At 43.9% G+C, this 18,200-nt stretch overlaps 1 protein-coding gene across 3 annotated transcripts in view; it reads left to right on the forward strand.

The window, feature by feature from the left end:
• The first annotated feature begins 1,828 nt into the window (after positions 1 to 1,828).
• The window catches only part of LOC144526203 (enhancer of polycomb homolog 1-like), a 46,962-nt gene continuing 30,590 nt past the window's right edge, over positions 1,829 to 18,200 (forward strand). The window contains exons 1-2 of one of the 3 annotated variants that reach the window (XM_078263501.1): positions 1,829 to 1,905; positions 6,877 to 6,966. Coding sequence is in view for 2 of the 3 variants with exons in the window: in XM_078263502.1 (XP_078119628.1) it covers positions 8,483 to 8,635 (153 nt within the window). In the remaining variant the exon portion in view is untranslated. Of the gene's footprint in view, positions 1,906 to 6,876; positions 6,967 to 8,171; positions 8,636 to 18,200 lie in introns of those variants that run through there. The other 2 variants (XM_078263502.1, XM_078263500.1) reach the window with 2 other exon arrangements.

Below are 18,200 nucleotides of genomic sequence, written 5' to 3' on the forward strand. Positions count from 1 at the left end.
ATTGAATAAACATTGAAAACCATTTCCCTCTATATTGTTATAATGTTATTGTGCAATTCCAGTTTGTGGATTTGTGTCTCATATTGTACCTGTTGGTGTTATTAATGGGATGGATCGGAGTTGGGATGGAAACAAATGATCTGCTCTTTTCCCTCAACAAAACCCAGGACAGAGGACAAAGCAGGTGTTGATCCACGTCTTCCTCCTCCTGACAAATGGAACCAGATGAATTATTGGAAGAATTGAGCTTTGATAAATGTTTACACAAGTATTTCTATTTTAAAGAGAGCATGGTATCTTCTAGAAGTAGTTCCAGTAGCAGTGTTTCCTTTAGGATTCTTTTTAGCAGTGGGGGCAGGTCTGTCCAAACAACAACCCCAACAACAACATATTTATTCACCTCTACAAACCCACAATGAGGCATATTTTACGTTGTGATTGAACCGTATTTTTTGAGGAACTATAGGGCACCTAACATCTACAACAGGTCTACACTTAGAACGGACCCACCGCGGTGATGTTTTTGGTGGAGCTGTTGGTTTAATAGTCTACTCGGAAGAACATTTGGACAATAAACTACATCAACGCAACAGTATGTGGAGTTAAACTGGACGGGCCCAATAGCCTCTGAATAGTTCTACTTGGTGTTAAATTGCAATGCGAGCGGCAGCCAACATTGTGTGCATTATGTCGGCAGGATCATTTAAAAGGCAACCGCGACTAAATTTTTTGGACAGCCCTATTTCTGATACCGTGGTGGCAGACATTTTTGCCGTGGCGGGCCGCCACTACAAAATCAACACGGAGGAAACACTGAGTAGTTAATCTCTGAACAGGAACACATGGGAAAGCAGTGGGTGTGTTCTTCTAACATACAACTTAGAAAACATCAAGTAGATTCATGTTTTGGTTATGTGAGGGCGTAACTTTGCTTTCAACATTTTTTTTTTTTTTTTATTGAGCGGTGGGGGTGTGTTTGAGATCTCCACGTTTGAGCATATCAAACTCTCACACTTCATTTCCTGCATTCTGGTGAATTTTTCTGCAGCAATCTGTGCCTTTTCGGCATCCATTTATGGTGGAAATGTCTTTATGTAAAGGAAATTATATATGTAAATTATATATTTGGGTGGGGTTTGCACTGGCCAGTTTTGAATACCCCCTCATGTAATTTGAATTATGACCCAGTTTGTCAAAAAAAAAGTGTTAAAAAATGTTTCTGTAATGATAAGTTGTAGACAATGTAATTAGTGCAAAGAAAAAAAAATATTGAATGGATGGTTACAATACATATGTATTTTCCTGTAAAGAGACAATTCATGGTTAAAAAAAAAAAAAAAGAATAAGTAAGTTAAAGAAAGTGAAGAACAAGTCTAAATCGAAGCCTGAGCTACATAAGTCGATGTAAAAGTATGACTTTAATGGATAAAAATAAAAAGCAGCTCGAAGCGACTTCATCGTGACATTGTCAGCCAATCACGTTGCGTTCAATCCCCTGTGGAATGTGACGCCACGAGCCCAGGGCTTTCCACAGGCTCCGGGTGTCCAATCACAGGCCGTGTTTTACAGCAAAGTTGTTAACCCCCAACAGTAGCACTTTGGTGTCCAACCTCTCTAGTTTCAGCCTGCTTTGCATCGACAGGAAAACAGACTTTTCATCGACCGATAAACGCTGTTTGACGAGGTGGACATAAAGCGGACAGCGGCTCTTCCTGCCGGGGAACCGGCTCGCCGTTTGGGTTTTTATTATAAAAACCAACTAGAAGATGTAGCTGTGGCTAACGTTAATGTTAGTTGCCTCTCTCTTGCTAGCTGCGTCGTGTTGCCGTTTTTAAACTTCTGACTTGCAGAAATGTTGTCCATCTGTGTTTAAAACCCTCCAACGTGTGCCGAATGACCGACTTGGTGAGTAATTTTCTTGTCATTGTTTTTTTTGTAAGTTGAATCGACGGTCGCCAGAAAGGCCCACCGTGAATAGTGTTTTCTGGCATCAGATGATTTCATACACGCAATCAAATTCCTGGCTGGTCAGCTGGATGCAATTCAGCACTAAAACATCAAGTTCCTCGGCACTTTGCCGGCCCTCGAAGCAAGGACGCTGTGATATTGATTGATTAAGGCTGAAACAAATGATTTTAATGTATAAAACATAAATCTAGTTCACTAGTTGTTAATGTACATGAATGGCTCAACTAAAATGTCTGAAACCTGATCTAGCTGTCGGGAAGAGAAAGCATCAGCAGCAGAAGGCGGAGGGGAAGAGTCGATGAGGGCTTTAAAGGATCATTTTTGACATGATTGCACATTCTGGGTTTCCATCATCTTGGTTGAAAATGTGACATTGTTGGATCAGAGGTTTAGGGTGGTGTGGCTGAACAGTGCCAGGCAGTGTCTGTGGTGTGCCAGGGAACTGCTTGGCCCTGGCCTGCATGGGTCTGAATCCCTCATATCCCCCTGCTTTATCTACTGTAACCCACAGAAGATCCCAGCTCTCCTTACATGGACTCAAAAAGGGGGGGGGGGAGACTTTTAGAAACCTCCCTTTTTTTTAAAGATCTTTGGAAGAGCTGGACCTAGCCAGGGGTAGAGTTAAGTTATGGTGATTAGCACTGGCTTTAATTTATAATTCTGTATGAAAGCCTGCTAAGAATACCAGATGGCTAGAGTTCACTACATCAGGTCAACCAGGTAAGCACAAAACTCCAATAAAAAGGCTTGCCTGTGTAAATTCTCTGGGTATTGTGGGACAAACCCCACCCACACAGGGTATTTGTAGGCTAGCACAAAGTATTTGCGGTATGAAAGCACTATTTGTTAGGCTGAGGCGGCCTATTAGTATGTGTACACGTTTTACTATGCTTTTAAGAAGCTTAGTCAAGGTCACAAATATAGATTTGAAAGAGTAAATCATTTCACCCCAGCTCTTGTTATTTCATGTGTAATCATAGGACACCGGGGCCCTAGTCTTGCTTTGCCAGACCTTCCTCCACAGCGCTGCAGAGGAAGGTCTGGCTAGTCCACACAGCATTCCTGGATGGGAGAAAAACGTGCTCTGGTTTATTGGCATTTCTTTAAACCAATCACAATCGTCTTGGGCAGCGCTAAGTACCGGTAAAAGCCACGGTGCCTCTGCTAAATAGTCTCAGGAAGGAACTTGTTTTGGTGGAACGTGTGGACGTTTAAAAGTAGTTTTAGTCGTGCAACAGAAAACTCAGATTGGACAGATAGTCTAGCTAGCTGTCTGGATTTACCCTGCAGAGATCTGAGGAGCAGTTAACCACAGTCCTCACAAATCCACCACAGGTTAGAATTACAACACAAAGGAAGAGGAAGGGGACGGACATCCAGCTGAAAAGGGTGAAACATCCGGCAACGGCGCAACCCCGGAAGTAGGACGTCGTGGATATAGACTACCGCCTGACTTTAGCTTAATATCAGTGTAACTAAAGGCAGGGTTTTCCCTACCATTATAAAGTTTAGGTGCTGCACCCAAGCCATTTTTGGCAGCACCTGAGCAGAATGCATCAAAACTAACCGACACTCAAATACTCCGATCCAATGACTGTAGTCGGTTCCCTGTGGGCTTCTTTAGCAAGTTTTGTCTTTCTGTGAATTTATTTATTATCTGCTCTAGCTTTTCCAACATTTTAGACACATATGGTAACAAAAATGGTCCAAAATGATGTCAAATTGCATTTTCTTTTTTTTTATTTTTATTGAAAAACATTTTCTTGAGGGAGGAGGCCTAAACCCATCTGCCAAATATGAGCACCTGTGTCTTCCACAAACCCAGGGAAAACACTGACTAAAGGGGAAAAACCATCCTCTAAAATAAATGGAAAAAAGCAGGCCTCAATATTATAGCCACTGCATTACATACTGTAGTGCTTCCAATTGCACATATGTTCCACCATCCAAATTCCAAACAGTCATAACCTCATGGCAATGGGCTGGACTGCCAAACAGAACGGGGTACCCCCCCCCCCCAAGCCCCAGGAACAGCGCCATGTCTTAATGTAACCATGGGATTAGCGTCCAACGGTGGAACTGCACCCCTCTGACTTTTCCCAGAGACTTTACATGGCGAAAGAAACTTGTATATTTTCAGCGGCTAATTTTTTTGGGGGGTACATCAACTTACCAGCCCGAACACTTAAAGGGTCCTTGTTTAAAACGTCACATTTTAAAGATTTTTAACATTCACTAGTAGCCGAATCCAGAGTTATTAAACTAGGCATGATGAAGGCGCACAATGGACGCAAGCAGACCCGCAGGACTACGCCCACCCACGTCGCCCTGCACGCCCCCATTTCAGGTTCTGCCAAGGGGAAGAAACACACGTGTTGAAGTGCTGCGAGTCAACATTACAGCCAGTCCAAGGATAGGATGGCAACTGCAGATGTAGGAGACCCATCGACAGAACTTGTTTACCATTACGCATTAGCCTAGCAGCTAGCGGAGTTCCCTTCTGCTTATAGCTTAATCCCGACAAAACGGCACGGTTGAATTTCAGCCTGCATGCTCGTTTTGGAGCCTAAACAGAGCGGCTGATATTGGTTATATTAGAGAGAGCAACAAGGTAGCAGACTGCCGAGTCGCCCTCTCTGCTCTGTCTGCTCAGCTGCTGAGACCACTGTGCTGCGAAGTTTCCATTTGACTGAAGATACAAGTCATTGTTACATTATGTTAATGTTTTAAATTTGACAAAGGTCAGATATTATATTGCATAAAAGTCTAGTCTAAAAATGGCATAGCAACCTGTGCTTTAACCCTTGTGTTGAACAGTTTTTTGATGTTTTTGTCATTTGTTTCCAGATTCTTTTGAGACCTTTTTGTCACTTAAATGCAACACTAACACCAACTTGTTACCACAAGTTGTACACCTCTTCTTGGAATTTATGGTCAACAAACCTCATTTATATGAAATGATACCTAATTTTTGAGTTAAAAAAGCAGAAATTATAAATAATTTTGACTAACAGTTAAGATCCGAAGATGTTGATAATCACAGACTGGTATATGTCAAAGTTTAGCCAGGATATTGTTTTGAAACCGTTAAAACATTTATTTTTTTTCAAACGCCACAAAATTTAAAAGAAGAACCAAAATGTTATGATAATAATGATGGTAATCATTGATATTACCTAAAGAACGTATTGAACCATCCATGTTATTTTGGGACAATTTGGTTCAAAGGAAACTCATATTTCTGTATTAAAAAAACTCTGGTAACTCTCTCAAATTTGACCCAACGACAATACAAGGGTTCAAAAAAAAAAAAAAAAAAGGTAAAAATCAACAATTGAACCGAACCGTGACCTTAGAATCGAAAATGTAATGGAATCGAGGATTTGGAGAATGGGGACACCCCTAGTGTTCATGCAGCTCGGTGTTTATTCGTCACCGCAGCACTTTGTTGGACTGCTTACAGCTGCAACACTAACATTACAAGTTCAGAGTTCAAACACACCAGTAGGATGTGGCATCGAGAACCGGTTCCAACTTAGAATCGTTTATAAAAATTACGATTCCAATGGATTGGTATTTTTATTGGAATCGTTTATTTACGCATCATATTTTAGCGTTGTAGAAAATTGATCTTCATGGTAAATTTCCTGAGTAACATTATCTTCTGCTTACTTTTAAGGCAAAGAGTACAACGGTTAATTTGTGCAAATGATTAGTAGCCTCATCCTTGAATGGTACGTGGTTTCAATTCAGAGCAGTGGTCAGCGGTGAACGCGCATCTATCCGAATTACTTCATCCTGGCTCCACCTAGTCTCTCCTCCTCAGCCCGGCTCCACCTAGTCTCTCCTCCTCAGCCCGGCTCCACCTAGTCTCTCCTCCTCAGCCCGGCTCCACCTAGTCTCTCCTCCTCAGCCTGGCTCGACCTACTCAGCCTGGCTCGACCTAGTCTCTCCTCCTCAGCCCGGCTCCACCTAGTCTCTCCTCCTCAGCCCGGCTCCACCTACTCAGCCTGGCTCCACCTAGTCTCTCCTCCTCAGCCCGGCTCCACCTAGTCTCTCCTCCTCAGCCTGGCTCGACCTACTCAGCCTGGCTCGACCTAGTCTCTCCTCCTCAGCCCGGCTCCACCTAGTCTCTCCTCCTCAGCCTGGCTCGACCTACTCAGCCTGGCTCGACCTAGTCTCTCCTCCTCAGCCCGGCTCGACCTAGTCTCTCCTCCTCAGTCTAGCTCCACCTACTCAGCCCGGCTCGACCTAGTCTCTCCTCCTCATCCCGGCTCCACCTAGTCTCTCCTCCTCATCCCGGCTCCACCTAGTCTCTCCTCCTCAGCCCGGCTCGACCTAGTCTCTCCTCCTCAGTCTAGCTCCACCTACTCAGCCCGGCTCGACCTAGTCTCTCCTCCTCAGCCTGGCTCGACCTAGTCTCTCCTCCTCTGCCCGGCTCGACCTAGTCTCTCCTCCTCTGCCCGGCTCGACCTAGTCTCTCCTCCTCAGCCCGACTCGACCTAGTCGCTCCTCCTCAGTCCGACTCGACCTAGTCTCTCCTCCTCAGCCTAGGTCAACTAGGTCAAGCCTCGCTTTATCAATTATCCTGGATTTTTTTTAATTCTGCTTTTGTGAAACAGCCCCCAGGTGTGGTAGTTGGAGGGTGAGACCAGGCAGCACTGCTGACAATTATAATCAGGTGGTGGACTAGGGTTGCACTTTGCTCCGCCCTAGACAACCCTCCCTCTCCTAAACCCCTTTGAAAAATCTAATTTGAGTTTCTTTTTTTAAACCTCGACTTGCATGCCGCTTGGTTTCATCTTTATCTGTAACTTAGTTGTCACACTGTCTTTTATTTTTAAAACTTTTGTGTTGAGTCTTTAAGTCCAGAGTTTTGTCTAAATGTCCTTGTCAATTGGCTCTCAGGTCATCATGATGCAGCCGGTGGATTTACTGATGAAAAGTGAACCTCAGTTCCCCTGGGTGGACCCTGGCTAAACCCAATGTCATCAACAGGTAAAGCCATTTAATGACTTGTACATATAGACTTCTTGACCTTGATGAACATTATTAATACTCGTAATGACTTTTAGCTCTTGTTGTGTAGTGCACATCAGTTCTCAATTCCCCAAAGCCCCTGGGGTCTGATGGAGTCCCTCAAACCGCTGAATACACACACACTCACAGAGCTGCACAGTGTTCTGGATACAAATATTCAGCAAATGGCGTGTGCAGTGTGTCTTTGTGCTGCATTCGAACAGACATGTTGGTGTCCTGCAAGTCCGATCCTTTGCTTGTCAGGCCAGAAGAGGGCGATACTTTCCAGGTGGTGAACATGTTGCCGTGAAAGCGTTTTCACCCACACCCAATGCTTTGACCTGGAATAAACATTTTCTCTAAAGTGGGCTGTTGTAGACTCACCAGTGATAGATGAGGTTCAGTGGATCTGCTTAGCAGGAACACTGGGTGTATTTTAGGCGTTGGCCTGAAGAGGATGATGTGAAATTTGTAACTTGTGCCCCTGTTGTGAAGGATTTGGTACCAGCAGTTTTGTGTGAGCAGCTTTGACAAACTAATAATAATTATGTGGGAATTTTCAGTTCATTTTTTTTTTGCTAGAAGTTTAGGGTTACTGTATTTCCTAAGGTTCTTTTTTATTTTTATTATTAAACCAGGCAGCACCCATTTTAATAACCTTTTTGTAATACCAATGCATGACTCAAAAAGAGAAGATATTTGGACAGATAAGCTTTATGTGGTCAGACCAGTAAAGAAAATGTGGATATGATGTTATGGATATTTAATATTCAAATATGGACTGCAGTCAATATGTATTTGGCAACACCGATTTTAAACCAAAGTTATGCTGTTCATCACTGCTGCAACTTTTATAAAATTTCGTGACATCAATCATAACTTTTTGTTATGCACGTGAATCAAATGTCTTTATTTATAAATGTACTGTTATCTATTTTGGCTTATATTGTTACAATTTTCATCTAGTAATTGAATAGAAGTGAATGTATTTATTTTGTGTTTTTATTTGTTTCATTAATATATAATCCATTATTTGTTTTTATTTTTGCAATATATATTTCGGCCGTACCCAATGTTAATTTCAATAATTGATGTGTATGTGTGGAGAGTAGTTAGTTTGCGAGAAATGCCCCCTTCCCCCCACCCGCGCAACGCGCAAGCGCTCGGGATCGTGTGGGAATGGTCGGTCCGCGAACTGGGGGTTGGACCGCTCCGAGCGAAACAGAGCAAAAGAGTTTTAAATGTCCGCCATGTTGTCCATGGCGCACTGAACCAACGATAGGGAGCGGAGCGTCGGAAAAAAACAGTCCGAGAGAGAGCGACCAAGATCCGGGCCTTCCCCCGGCTCCGTTGGCGACGCCCTAAATACAAGCTACAACCATTCGAACGTTAGAATAGAGATAACCGCACAGAAACATCCATGAAAGCTCCACTCGGTACCGTTTTGAATATTAGGAGATCCGATAGATTTATATTGCATCTCGAATTGTGAAAAATGAGTAAATTGTCGTTTCGGGCACGGGCGCTGGACGCTTCCAAGCCACTACCCGTCTTCCGTTGTGAGGATTTACCCGACCTACACGAATATGCATCCATTAACCGGGCCGTGCCGCAGATGCCTACGGGGATGGAGAAAGAAGAGGAATCGGTATGCTTTTAACCGTCCAAAATTGTGAAAATATATGCTTTTGGTTTATTTATTTTTATGTGATCAGAGGCGTCCCACCTTATTTTTCTGCGCAAGCTTTCACAAAATGGCGGCCACTTTTCTCAGGAGAAACACGACGGAATTCTGTTGCAAATGGAATATATGTGGGACTGGGTCTGATGTTTGGGTAACGCGGGGATGCATTGTGCCATTATATAATAAAATTACCCGGTTTGACCGGCTTATTTGTGCGTGAGGTGATTTTCTGAGTACAAAGGAGTCATGTGACTATAGCAATTCCGACATTTTGTCTGGTCTGTCAGGACCGGGCCTTGTGTTGGCGTAATTGCAAAGGAGCAGGGCAAGGGGGAGCTAGTGCTTTCAGATTATATGTGGCATCTGTGCTACTACCAGACAGAAATGTCAACACTGCTGCCATGCATTGAGTTGACTCAGTCTTAGTCATCTTGAACAGGAAATAGTGCATGTGTCTTTGCTCACATTGTCTGTTGACATAATATTTAGTGCAGTCTCACAGTTGGTTGGCTATTAGCACTTTGTCATGTCATGGAATTGTCTTATATGATGCAGTCCTTCATGGTTGTCATGTCATGGAATTGTCTTATATGATGCAGTCCTTCATGGTTGTCATGTCATGGAATTGTCTTATATGATGCAGTCCTTCATGGTTGTCATGTCATGGAATTGTCTTATATGATGCAGTCCTTCATGGGTTGTCATGGAATTGTCTTATATGATGCAGTCCTTCATGGTTGTTTGTATGGAGGCTGTGGGTTGTGGTCACTGTATTTATATAATGCAGCTGTTGTCATGTAGTTGTCATGCAGTTATTGCAACAACTAGGACCTTGGTTTGAACAGTAAATGCACTGAGTTAACCATCCTGCTTATGTAGCGATCAGAGACACATTATTTAATCTCCCAGTTTTGCACCACTAACACAGAGAGATTATTTCATATATACACTTATTTCTACTTTCCAGAACGGGTAACTGTTGTTGTCACTCATAATGTCTATGGTTTCACATTGTTGACATTTGATTTTCCCAGATGAGAACATCAACTCGCATCCACAAACCAAATTCTCCAGCGCTTGTACGTTTTCAAATTAACAAATGTAAAAGCTCTACAAGCTATTTTGGCAGATAGTTGGCTATCCTCTGATGGAACCTTTTATCGTGTTATGACAGTTAAGTTGGCTAGAAAAAACGATGGTATTTTCAGGTGAGTTTCAGGGCTGCACTAGCCACAGAGACGGGTAAATAAAGTCTGCTTCCTGCCCTCGGTTGTGTTGGGTGTTGTGGTTATCTTTAGGATGTGGGAGGGGGGTGTTTATAAGCTAGATGCACCCATGTGGGGAAGTTGTTTTTTTATAATGCCATTTATTAACCAACTGTCATTCTGGGTCCTCTGAGCCGATATGGCTCCTTCCAGAGTATTTCTTTGTAGCTGACCCAGCAGTCTTGACTTATGTTTAAATACAAGGGCAAGTAAATGGGGAATGTCACTACAGACGTCCCTGGTGGAAACGATTTTTAATATTCACTAAAAGTGTGTTGCAGCCAGTCTGTCTCCCAACTCTTGTGGTGGTTGGGTGTCAGGGGTTCAGTGTGTCAGATGGCACAGCAGGCTGGCAGACCAGCAGCACGTGGTGCTCAGGAGGAGGGGGGGGGGGGTGCTGTCACTTCAAAGTCTGCTTTCTGCTCAGCTGGAGTGCTTGGTTATGTAACAGTCATATTATCATAAGAGGTAGGCCAAGGCCTGCTGCATGCCAGCACTGCCCCGTGTTTGGAGCTGCGTTTTGAATTCCTATGTCAGGTGTTGGATGGAAATACATGGTTTGAATCGTTGTTGGTAGATTCTGAGCTCAGTCATTATTATTATGACTCCATCAGGTATGGTGTTACTTTATTGTACTGCAATTAGGATTGGTCATCAAGATCCGGTTCTTACTTGGAAACTACGATTCCAATGGAATAATAGTTGTTGTTTATTGGAATTGTTCGGAGAATTTGGTTTAGAATCCGATCAACGGTTCCAAATTTAACACAGTAACTAAGTTTTGGTTTCCGTAGCGGCCAACGTACTTCCAGGCGCTTGTTGTGTTGCAGCCGTGGAGCGCAGTAAGCGGCGCTCTTTACCGATGTAAAACTATAAATCACCATTTAATAAAAATAAATGTTTCCTCTTATCTGTGAAATAATAAGCATGTGACCCGTGTCTACTTCACTCCTTAAGGTTCCGGTACCCAACGGTACGTTTTGTTCTGTACTTTACCTCCTGTAATATGTTAAAAATAATTTCAATTATAAAAATAATTCCAAACCTATTTTTCCAATTTACTTGGCACATTGTTATTTAGAAAATTTTACACACCACACAAAATACAACCCCTCCCAAACCCGTCTTTAAAACCTGTTAAATCAAATAATTAATTTCTTTATTGTATTTGTACTTATTCTATTATAGCATGTTTATTTTCTCTTTAACTGTTCTTTAATGTTTCATTTAAAGCACTTTAAATGGCCTTGTTGCTGAAATGTGCTATGAATATGTTACCTTGCCTTACAACCTCCAGCCTGTCAGTCAGTCACCAGGGATTAGAGAACCTTGTTGTGCCGGTCTGTCTCAGAGGAAGAGTTAACCCGGACTGCGACCGCTTTTGCCTCGCCACTACTATATTACAGCGAATGCTCGTCTCGGTGAAGTTTTGAAAACACCCGTTACCCCACTTGCAACCGCTTTGCCGGCGTTGCCGTGACTCACGGTGACTTAAACAAACTAAACAAATTAATTTTGCTCCGTCCGCACCTCTGTGTTTGTGTGAAGTCCCTCTCTCTGTCAACATGCAGAGAGGACACACAAGCTCCTGCTTACGCGCTCTCAGGTACCGAAAAATTGGCACCGTATTAATCGTTTAGTCAATCGGTCCTCGGTAGTACCGACGTAATATGGTTGGTACCCAAAAAAGTACAGAATTCGGTACCCAGCCCTAACTGCAAGTGCATGTGTTTTTAGTTTTGTGTCCCTGATTCTTCACTCATTAATCTACACAGGGAGGGTAGTGCCAGGCATTCCTGGAAATATGTTTGACCCCCCGAGTCTCAACCATAGACTACCCACTCAATGTTGTGTGGTCTGCAGGGTGACTGTGCAGTGTCCCTGTACTTCTGCTAAAGAGCTGTTGAACTTGGACCACAGAGCAACTTTTAGGTTTAGGCCTTTCTGTGTGCTACATTTAGCACCGCTCGTTTGTTCCTTTTTAGTAAGCACAAGACTACACTCTTTCTCTGCTGGGGCTGGACCTGCCTTTCAGGAATCTTTGCTAAGTCCAGCGTGTGTGTGTGTAACGTAGCGTGGCTGAAGAGTTGTCATCGCTGAAATTTCCTCAGCACGTGCGGCTTGTTTGTTTTGGGCCCGACACTTTGTCTTGTGTTTACATTTGGGTGAAAGTGAGGTCAGTGTCTGCGGCCCTGGTGGGAACCCACAGGCATCTGTTGTGTTTTCCTCTTTGCCAGGCACAGTTCTTGTACTCTCTCTCACTCACACACACACACTAACAGACACATTCTGGCAGTGCGTCAGTTTCTCAGTGTGTAGCCTTGCTGGCTGGTAATGTGGGGCATGTCACCTGTCCAAAGTCTCTGCGGCCTGTATGCTGTGAAACTGAAAGTTGCTTTTGTCAGCTGTTTCCCCCTTTTTCTTTTACTGTTGACAGTTTGGTATTGACATGAATGTGGGAAGCGTGGGAAATTAACACCAGCCTCCAGGCAGGTTCTTGAATCTTATTTCACTGCTAGTTTGCTAGCTAGGCAATCCTCAGCAGGAGCAGCTTCTTCTGTTTGTGAGGAGGGTCGGGTACCGAATTCAATACTTCTTAGGCACTGACTGAATTGCCTCTAAAGTATCGAAATGCCTCGTCATTCAATACCCAATTTCAATCCCTAAGGAGCAAATCTCATCAGTCAGTGAGCCAATAAGCATCCAGCTTGCTTCTACCAAGATCTTATAATGCGTGTGATTGGCTCTCTAACGTTACACGTCTTAGACCAAGGGGGTAAGCTTCGCTTCAGAGCTGGAACCTCCAATGGCTCCATTTTGATGCTACCAAACGATTACCCGACGTTAGCATTCCATTGACTGCCATTCATTTTGACGTCACTTTGACAGAGAATACCTTTACATCTGAAGCGTTTAAAGACTCTATTTGTCCGTTGTTTATTTCTAAAGAAACACGACAATGTATAAAAGGCTCCATTACCTTGTAGCTCACGTTATGGCTCCGTAGCAGACGTTTTTATAAAAAATAGGCTAACGATTGGGTCATAACCACGAGACTTCCTGTCTCATAGTAGAGGAGTTACCGTATAGTACAGGAGAAGCTGTCAGGCAGTTTGGACTTCCATTAGCTGTTTAAGTTTAATTACTAATGTTAACTAGCATTTTAGTTAGCAATAATTAGCCTGTGCCTATGTTATTTCCTTACATATACCTACGCTCTCCGTCTCTGCAATATTTGGAATGATTGAGATTTCTCTTGGCACAGCTACCAGAAGACTTCCAACTTTCAGACAGGTTGCTCACGTCACATTTACGTCGTCTCTCTCAGTTGGAGGCTGCTCAGTAACGCTCAGCCATCACCGGGAAAGAGCTTCTAATGTCCTTCACTGGTCTCTGTCCAGAGACACGGGACCTGCTGGTCCATTCTTATATACTGTCTATGTTAGAGACACGCAGGAAAAACTGTTGCACATACAGACGGGGCTCACGTAGTAGGAGCTGAAAAATACATAAGATTTGAGTAATGTTATCTTTTTTTGTTTTATAAAATTGGTATCAAAGTATCGCTCAGGAAGCGGTTTCGAAGTCACTGTATTGGTATCAGAACCGGTATAAAATTTTTGGCCGATGCCATGCCCTAATTGTGAGTAATTGGTTTCACTTCATTATTATGCAGTAGTGAGCCTACACTTAAAGTAGAATAACTTATTTTGTTTATCTTAATTTACCACCCATATTCATTTGTGTAATGAGAAAGATCTACCAGCCCCGGCCAAACGTGCAGTCTGATGGCTGCCGTTCATTCCCCACCCCACTTCCACGTGGTGCATGAAACTGCTCTGTACCGTTAGCTATTCGTCCTTTGACAGCCCTAGCCTACCAGCCCATGCAGCTGTCCATCATGTTAAGTGGCATTTACTGTGTCTGGGACAGTAGCTGTGAGAGGAGGCTCTGGCTGCCTCAGCAGACTTGACAGTGATCGATGTGGTCATTTTAGAAGGCTATTTCTAGACCTTCTGTGTGTGTGAGAGAAAGCATGTGTGAGAAAGCATACGTATGTGTTGGAAAGTGTGTGTGTGAGAGAGCACCAGGTAATGCTCTGTATTCTGTCTGTTCCCCTCAATCTGAGTCTATTAATTCTCAGGCTAATAGCCACGGCTTGGAAAGTAAACACACGCAGTGCTTTGATTAGGTTTGGCAGCCAGCGAGTTTTTAGCTTGAGGCCTTTTGATATGTTGAGTTTTCCCCTCATTGTGGAAAGGCCTGAGGCCGTTAATGCGGGGGGGAGCGAGAAATCTGATAGGAACATGAAGGTTATGCAAGCGTACATGCACAGAGGGGGTCACAGTAAATACTACAGTTGAATGTGTAAGAGTTTTGAGATGCCTTAGGCCACGTCCACACGTACCAAAATCATTTTTTTTACCTGTCTTCCCTGGATTCGTTTCAAGGACGAGGGGCCCAAACAACGCTAAAAATGTGCGTTTGCACCAAAAGCGTCTCCGTGTGGACACACAGCAGCTTCTCCAACTACATCCTCGGAACAGGTTGCCACCGCACATGGAGCTATAAATGTAAAATACAATCACTTGCCTCGGGGTGTAACGGCCCGTGTGTGTAAACACGGTGCTCTGGGACATAATGAAATTGATTTGATACAGTAGACTGCAAAGTGTTGCAGATGACTACAAACAACATGATTGTGGACTGAAAGTCACACGTTCTAAAGTTAACATTTCTGCCTCTTTGGCCCCCTCTGTTTTTTCCCTTTTTGTGGTTATTAATTTTTCTAGTAGCAGAATGAATAATCAATATTGTTTTCATATTGTGAAGAAGATATTATGATAATTGTGTCTGAAGCAATTGGTAAACTTATTTAAGACCTTTTTAAAGAAAAAAATTAGACTTTTCATAAACTGACAATTGGAAAATGTTGACAGTGCTGTTTTATGTAATGAGCATTACTTTGATCATTCAACACGTCATTCAAGTAGGGCTGGGCAATATATCGCTATTATATCGATATGAGCCTAGATATCGTCTTAAATTTTGGATATAGATTGATTTTTATCGAGCCCAAAAAAATGGGAAATACCGGTGTTGCAGCAGCAAAAGATCAGACACACAGCACACATACAGAGTAAACATTAAATAATAGGAAACGATATACATGAAATAATAATAGAATGCTACATGAGCAATATTTAAAATGTATACAATTTGGAAATAAAATGTACAACTATTTCAATAGATAAACTTCATGTGCAAGTTGGGGAGTAAAAATGTTGTAAAAAACAGTTTGACTAGTAATGATAGGATGTAGATAAACCTGTTGTGCAAGGTGCATTCAGTGCAGTTGTGATGTCTCTGAGTCTTATCTCACACTCAGTGATGAAGTGTTAAAAAGTTGCCTGTGGTAGGAATGATTTCCTGTAGCAGTCCGTGGGACATCGAAGCTGTCGGAGCCTCTTAGAGAAGGTGCTCCTCTGTTGGACCAGTGTGGGGTGGAGAGGTTGATAACAGTTTGTTCAGTGACCTCCTCTCCACCACAGCTTCAAATGTCTCCTGTTTGCAGCCAATAACGGAGCCAGCCTTCCTGATCAGTTTGTTCAGTCTGTTTGTGTCGCTGGCTCCGATGCTGCTGCCCCAGCAGATGGCGGAGGAGAACAGAGCGCTGGCCACAACAGACTGGTAGAACATCTCCAACATTCTGCTGCTGCTGCACACGTTGAAGGATCTCAGCTTCCTCAGGAAATAGACTCTGCTCATCCCCTTCTTGTAAACAGCAGTGCTGTTAATTTTTCAGTTCAGCCTGTTGTCGATGTTGACACCCAGGTATCTGTACTCATGTCCACATCTCCACCCAGAATGCAAAGGGGCTGCGGAGCCGTTCCCTTTCTCCTGAAGTCAATCACCATCTCTCTGGTCTTATCCACGTTCAGCAGCAGGTGATTCTTACCAGACCACTCCACAAAGTTGTCCACCAGCGCTCTGTACTCTCCCTCCTGTCCATCCCTTATACACCCAACAACTGCAGAGTCATCAGAAAACTTCTGTAGGTGACATGACTCTGAGTTGTACTGCAAGTCTGTGGTGTATAAGGTGAACAGAAAGGGCAGCCTTGTGCTGGTGAAGCCTCTCCAGCTGTCTCCTCACCTGGCCAGGTGTGAATGAAAAGCAGGGGGGTGTGCTTGAAGTGTCTGTGGGGGGAGATGAGATGTGCTGTAGTTGTGAGGGGAGTGGGCAGACCACAGTGGGGTGAGGGGGGAGGTGTGGGAGCAAGAGAGGCGGGGGGGGAGGCAGAGGGGGTGGGGGGGGTTGGTGGAGTGGTAGAAGAGGCAGAGGATAGCTGTGAGCGAAACCTGTTCAAGTAACAGTTCAGCTCGTTTGCTCTCTCATGGCTGCCTGGTGTTGGTCTTCTTCTACCCCCACACCCGGTGATCTCTTTCATCCCTGTCCACACCTCCCTCATATTGTTCTCCTGTAGACTGGCCTCCAGCTTCCTCCTGTAGGAGTTTTTCCATTCCCTCAGTGTATCCCTTAATTTGTGCTGTACTCCCCTCAGCTCCTGTCTGTCCCATGACCTGAAAGCTTTCCTCTTCTCATTCAGAAGAACGTTCAGGTCACAGGTGATCCACGGCTTGTGAGTGGGTAAGCAGCGTGCAGTCCGGGAGGGCATGGTGACGTTGTCACAGAATTTGATGTATTCTGTGATGCAGTCTGTCATATTATTGATGTCCTCCCCATGTGGTTCACAGAGCACGTCCCAGTCTGTAGACTCAAAACAGTCCTGCAGAGCCTCCTCAGCCTCCTGAGTCCACCTCCTCACAGTCCTTGTTTGGACAGGCTGCCGCTGTACAAGAGGAACATACTCAAGAGACAGCAAGACAAGGTTGTGATCTGATTTGCCAAGGGGGGGGGGGGAAGGGCAGTGGCACTGTACGCATCCTTGGCATTAGCATACAGAAGGTCCAGAGTGTTATCTCTTGTGGGGCAGTTAACATATTGTTGAAAGTCCGGGAGGGATTTATCCAGTGCAACGTGATTAAAATCCCCAGAGATAACCATGAAGGCATTGGGCTGCTGCGTGTGGAGTTGTGAGACAGTGGTGTGGATGAGGTCAGCAGCTGCCTCCGTATCAGCAGATGGTGGAATGTAAACAGCGGTCACTATGGCGGACGTAAATTCCCTCGGGAGATAATACGTGCGAAACCCCACAGCCAGCAGTTGAATGTCCGGGCTACAGAAACGTTCCTTCACATGTCCGGGATTGCACCACTTTTCACTCACATACAGTGCAACCCCCCCCCCCCTCCTCCTTTCTTCTTACCGCTTTCTGTAACGTCCCTGTCCGCCCTAACCGTCAGAAAGCCGGGTACCGCCACGTCATGGTCCGGGATGTGCGAATGCAGCCATGTCTCGGTAAAACACAGTATGCTGCACTCGCGGAACTCCCTCTGGGTCTTTAATGAGCGCCGCCAGTTCGTCTGTCTTATTTCCCAGAGACCGTACATTCCCCATAATGATCGCTGGGACCGCAGGCTTATGTTTCCTTTTTTTTGCTTTGCGTTTTAATCCACCTCTGCAACCCTGGTAATCCTCTGTAGTTCCTTCGGTATTTCAGGCTTGTCCTCCGGCAGAAGAACAGGTCAACACAGCGCTATCAGCTGATCGTGTGTATAAACAATAGTCCCGTTGCCTTGAGCGTAACACGCAGTTACAAAAGACGTCCAAAGTAAGAACAGAACCAAGAGGAAAAATTCCAAAGTTGTCAGAAGCCATCTCTACACAGATGTTCTTAGTGACTATAAAAAAAAAAAAGAACTGAACTTAAAGACCAAAAAACTAACTTAAAATACACACACACACACACACACACACACCAGGAGCTGCTGCAACAGGCTACCGCACGACACAGCACCATTTTGCTAGGCTAATTGTTGTCTGTCCTGGTTTTAAAGGCTGCGTTACAGTAAAGTGATGTCATTTTCTGAACTTACCAGACTGTTCTAGCTGTACTTTTATTCTTTACCCACTTAGTCATTATGTCCAAGTTATTGATGATTATTTCTCAAAAATCTCATTGTGTAAATATTTTGTGAAAGCACAAATAATCAACCCTACAATATCGATGTATTTGGTCAAAAATATCGTCATATTTGATTTTCGCCATATCGCCCAGCTCTACATTCAAGTTGGATATGATACATTATCTTTCTAGTTTTTAAAATGACTCCAAATGAAGCATTTGTCCACATAACCAT

This window comes from Sander vitreus, chromosome 12 (assembly GCF_031162955.1).
Source record: "Sander vitreus isolate 19-12246 chromosome 12, sanVit1, whole genome shotgun sequence".
Lineage (NCBI taxonomy): Eukaryota > Metazoa > Chordata > Actinopteri > Perciformes > Percidae > Sander > Sander vitreus.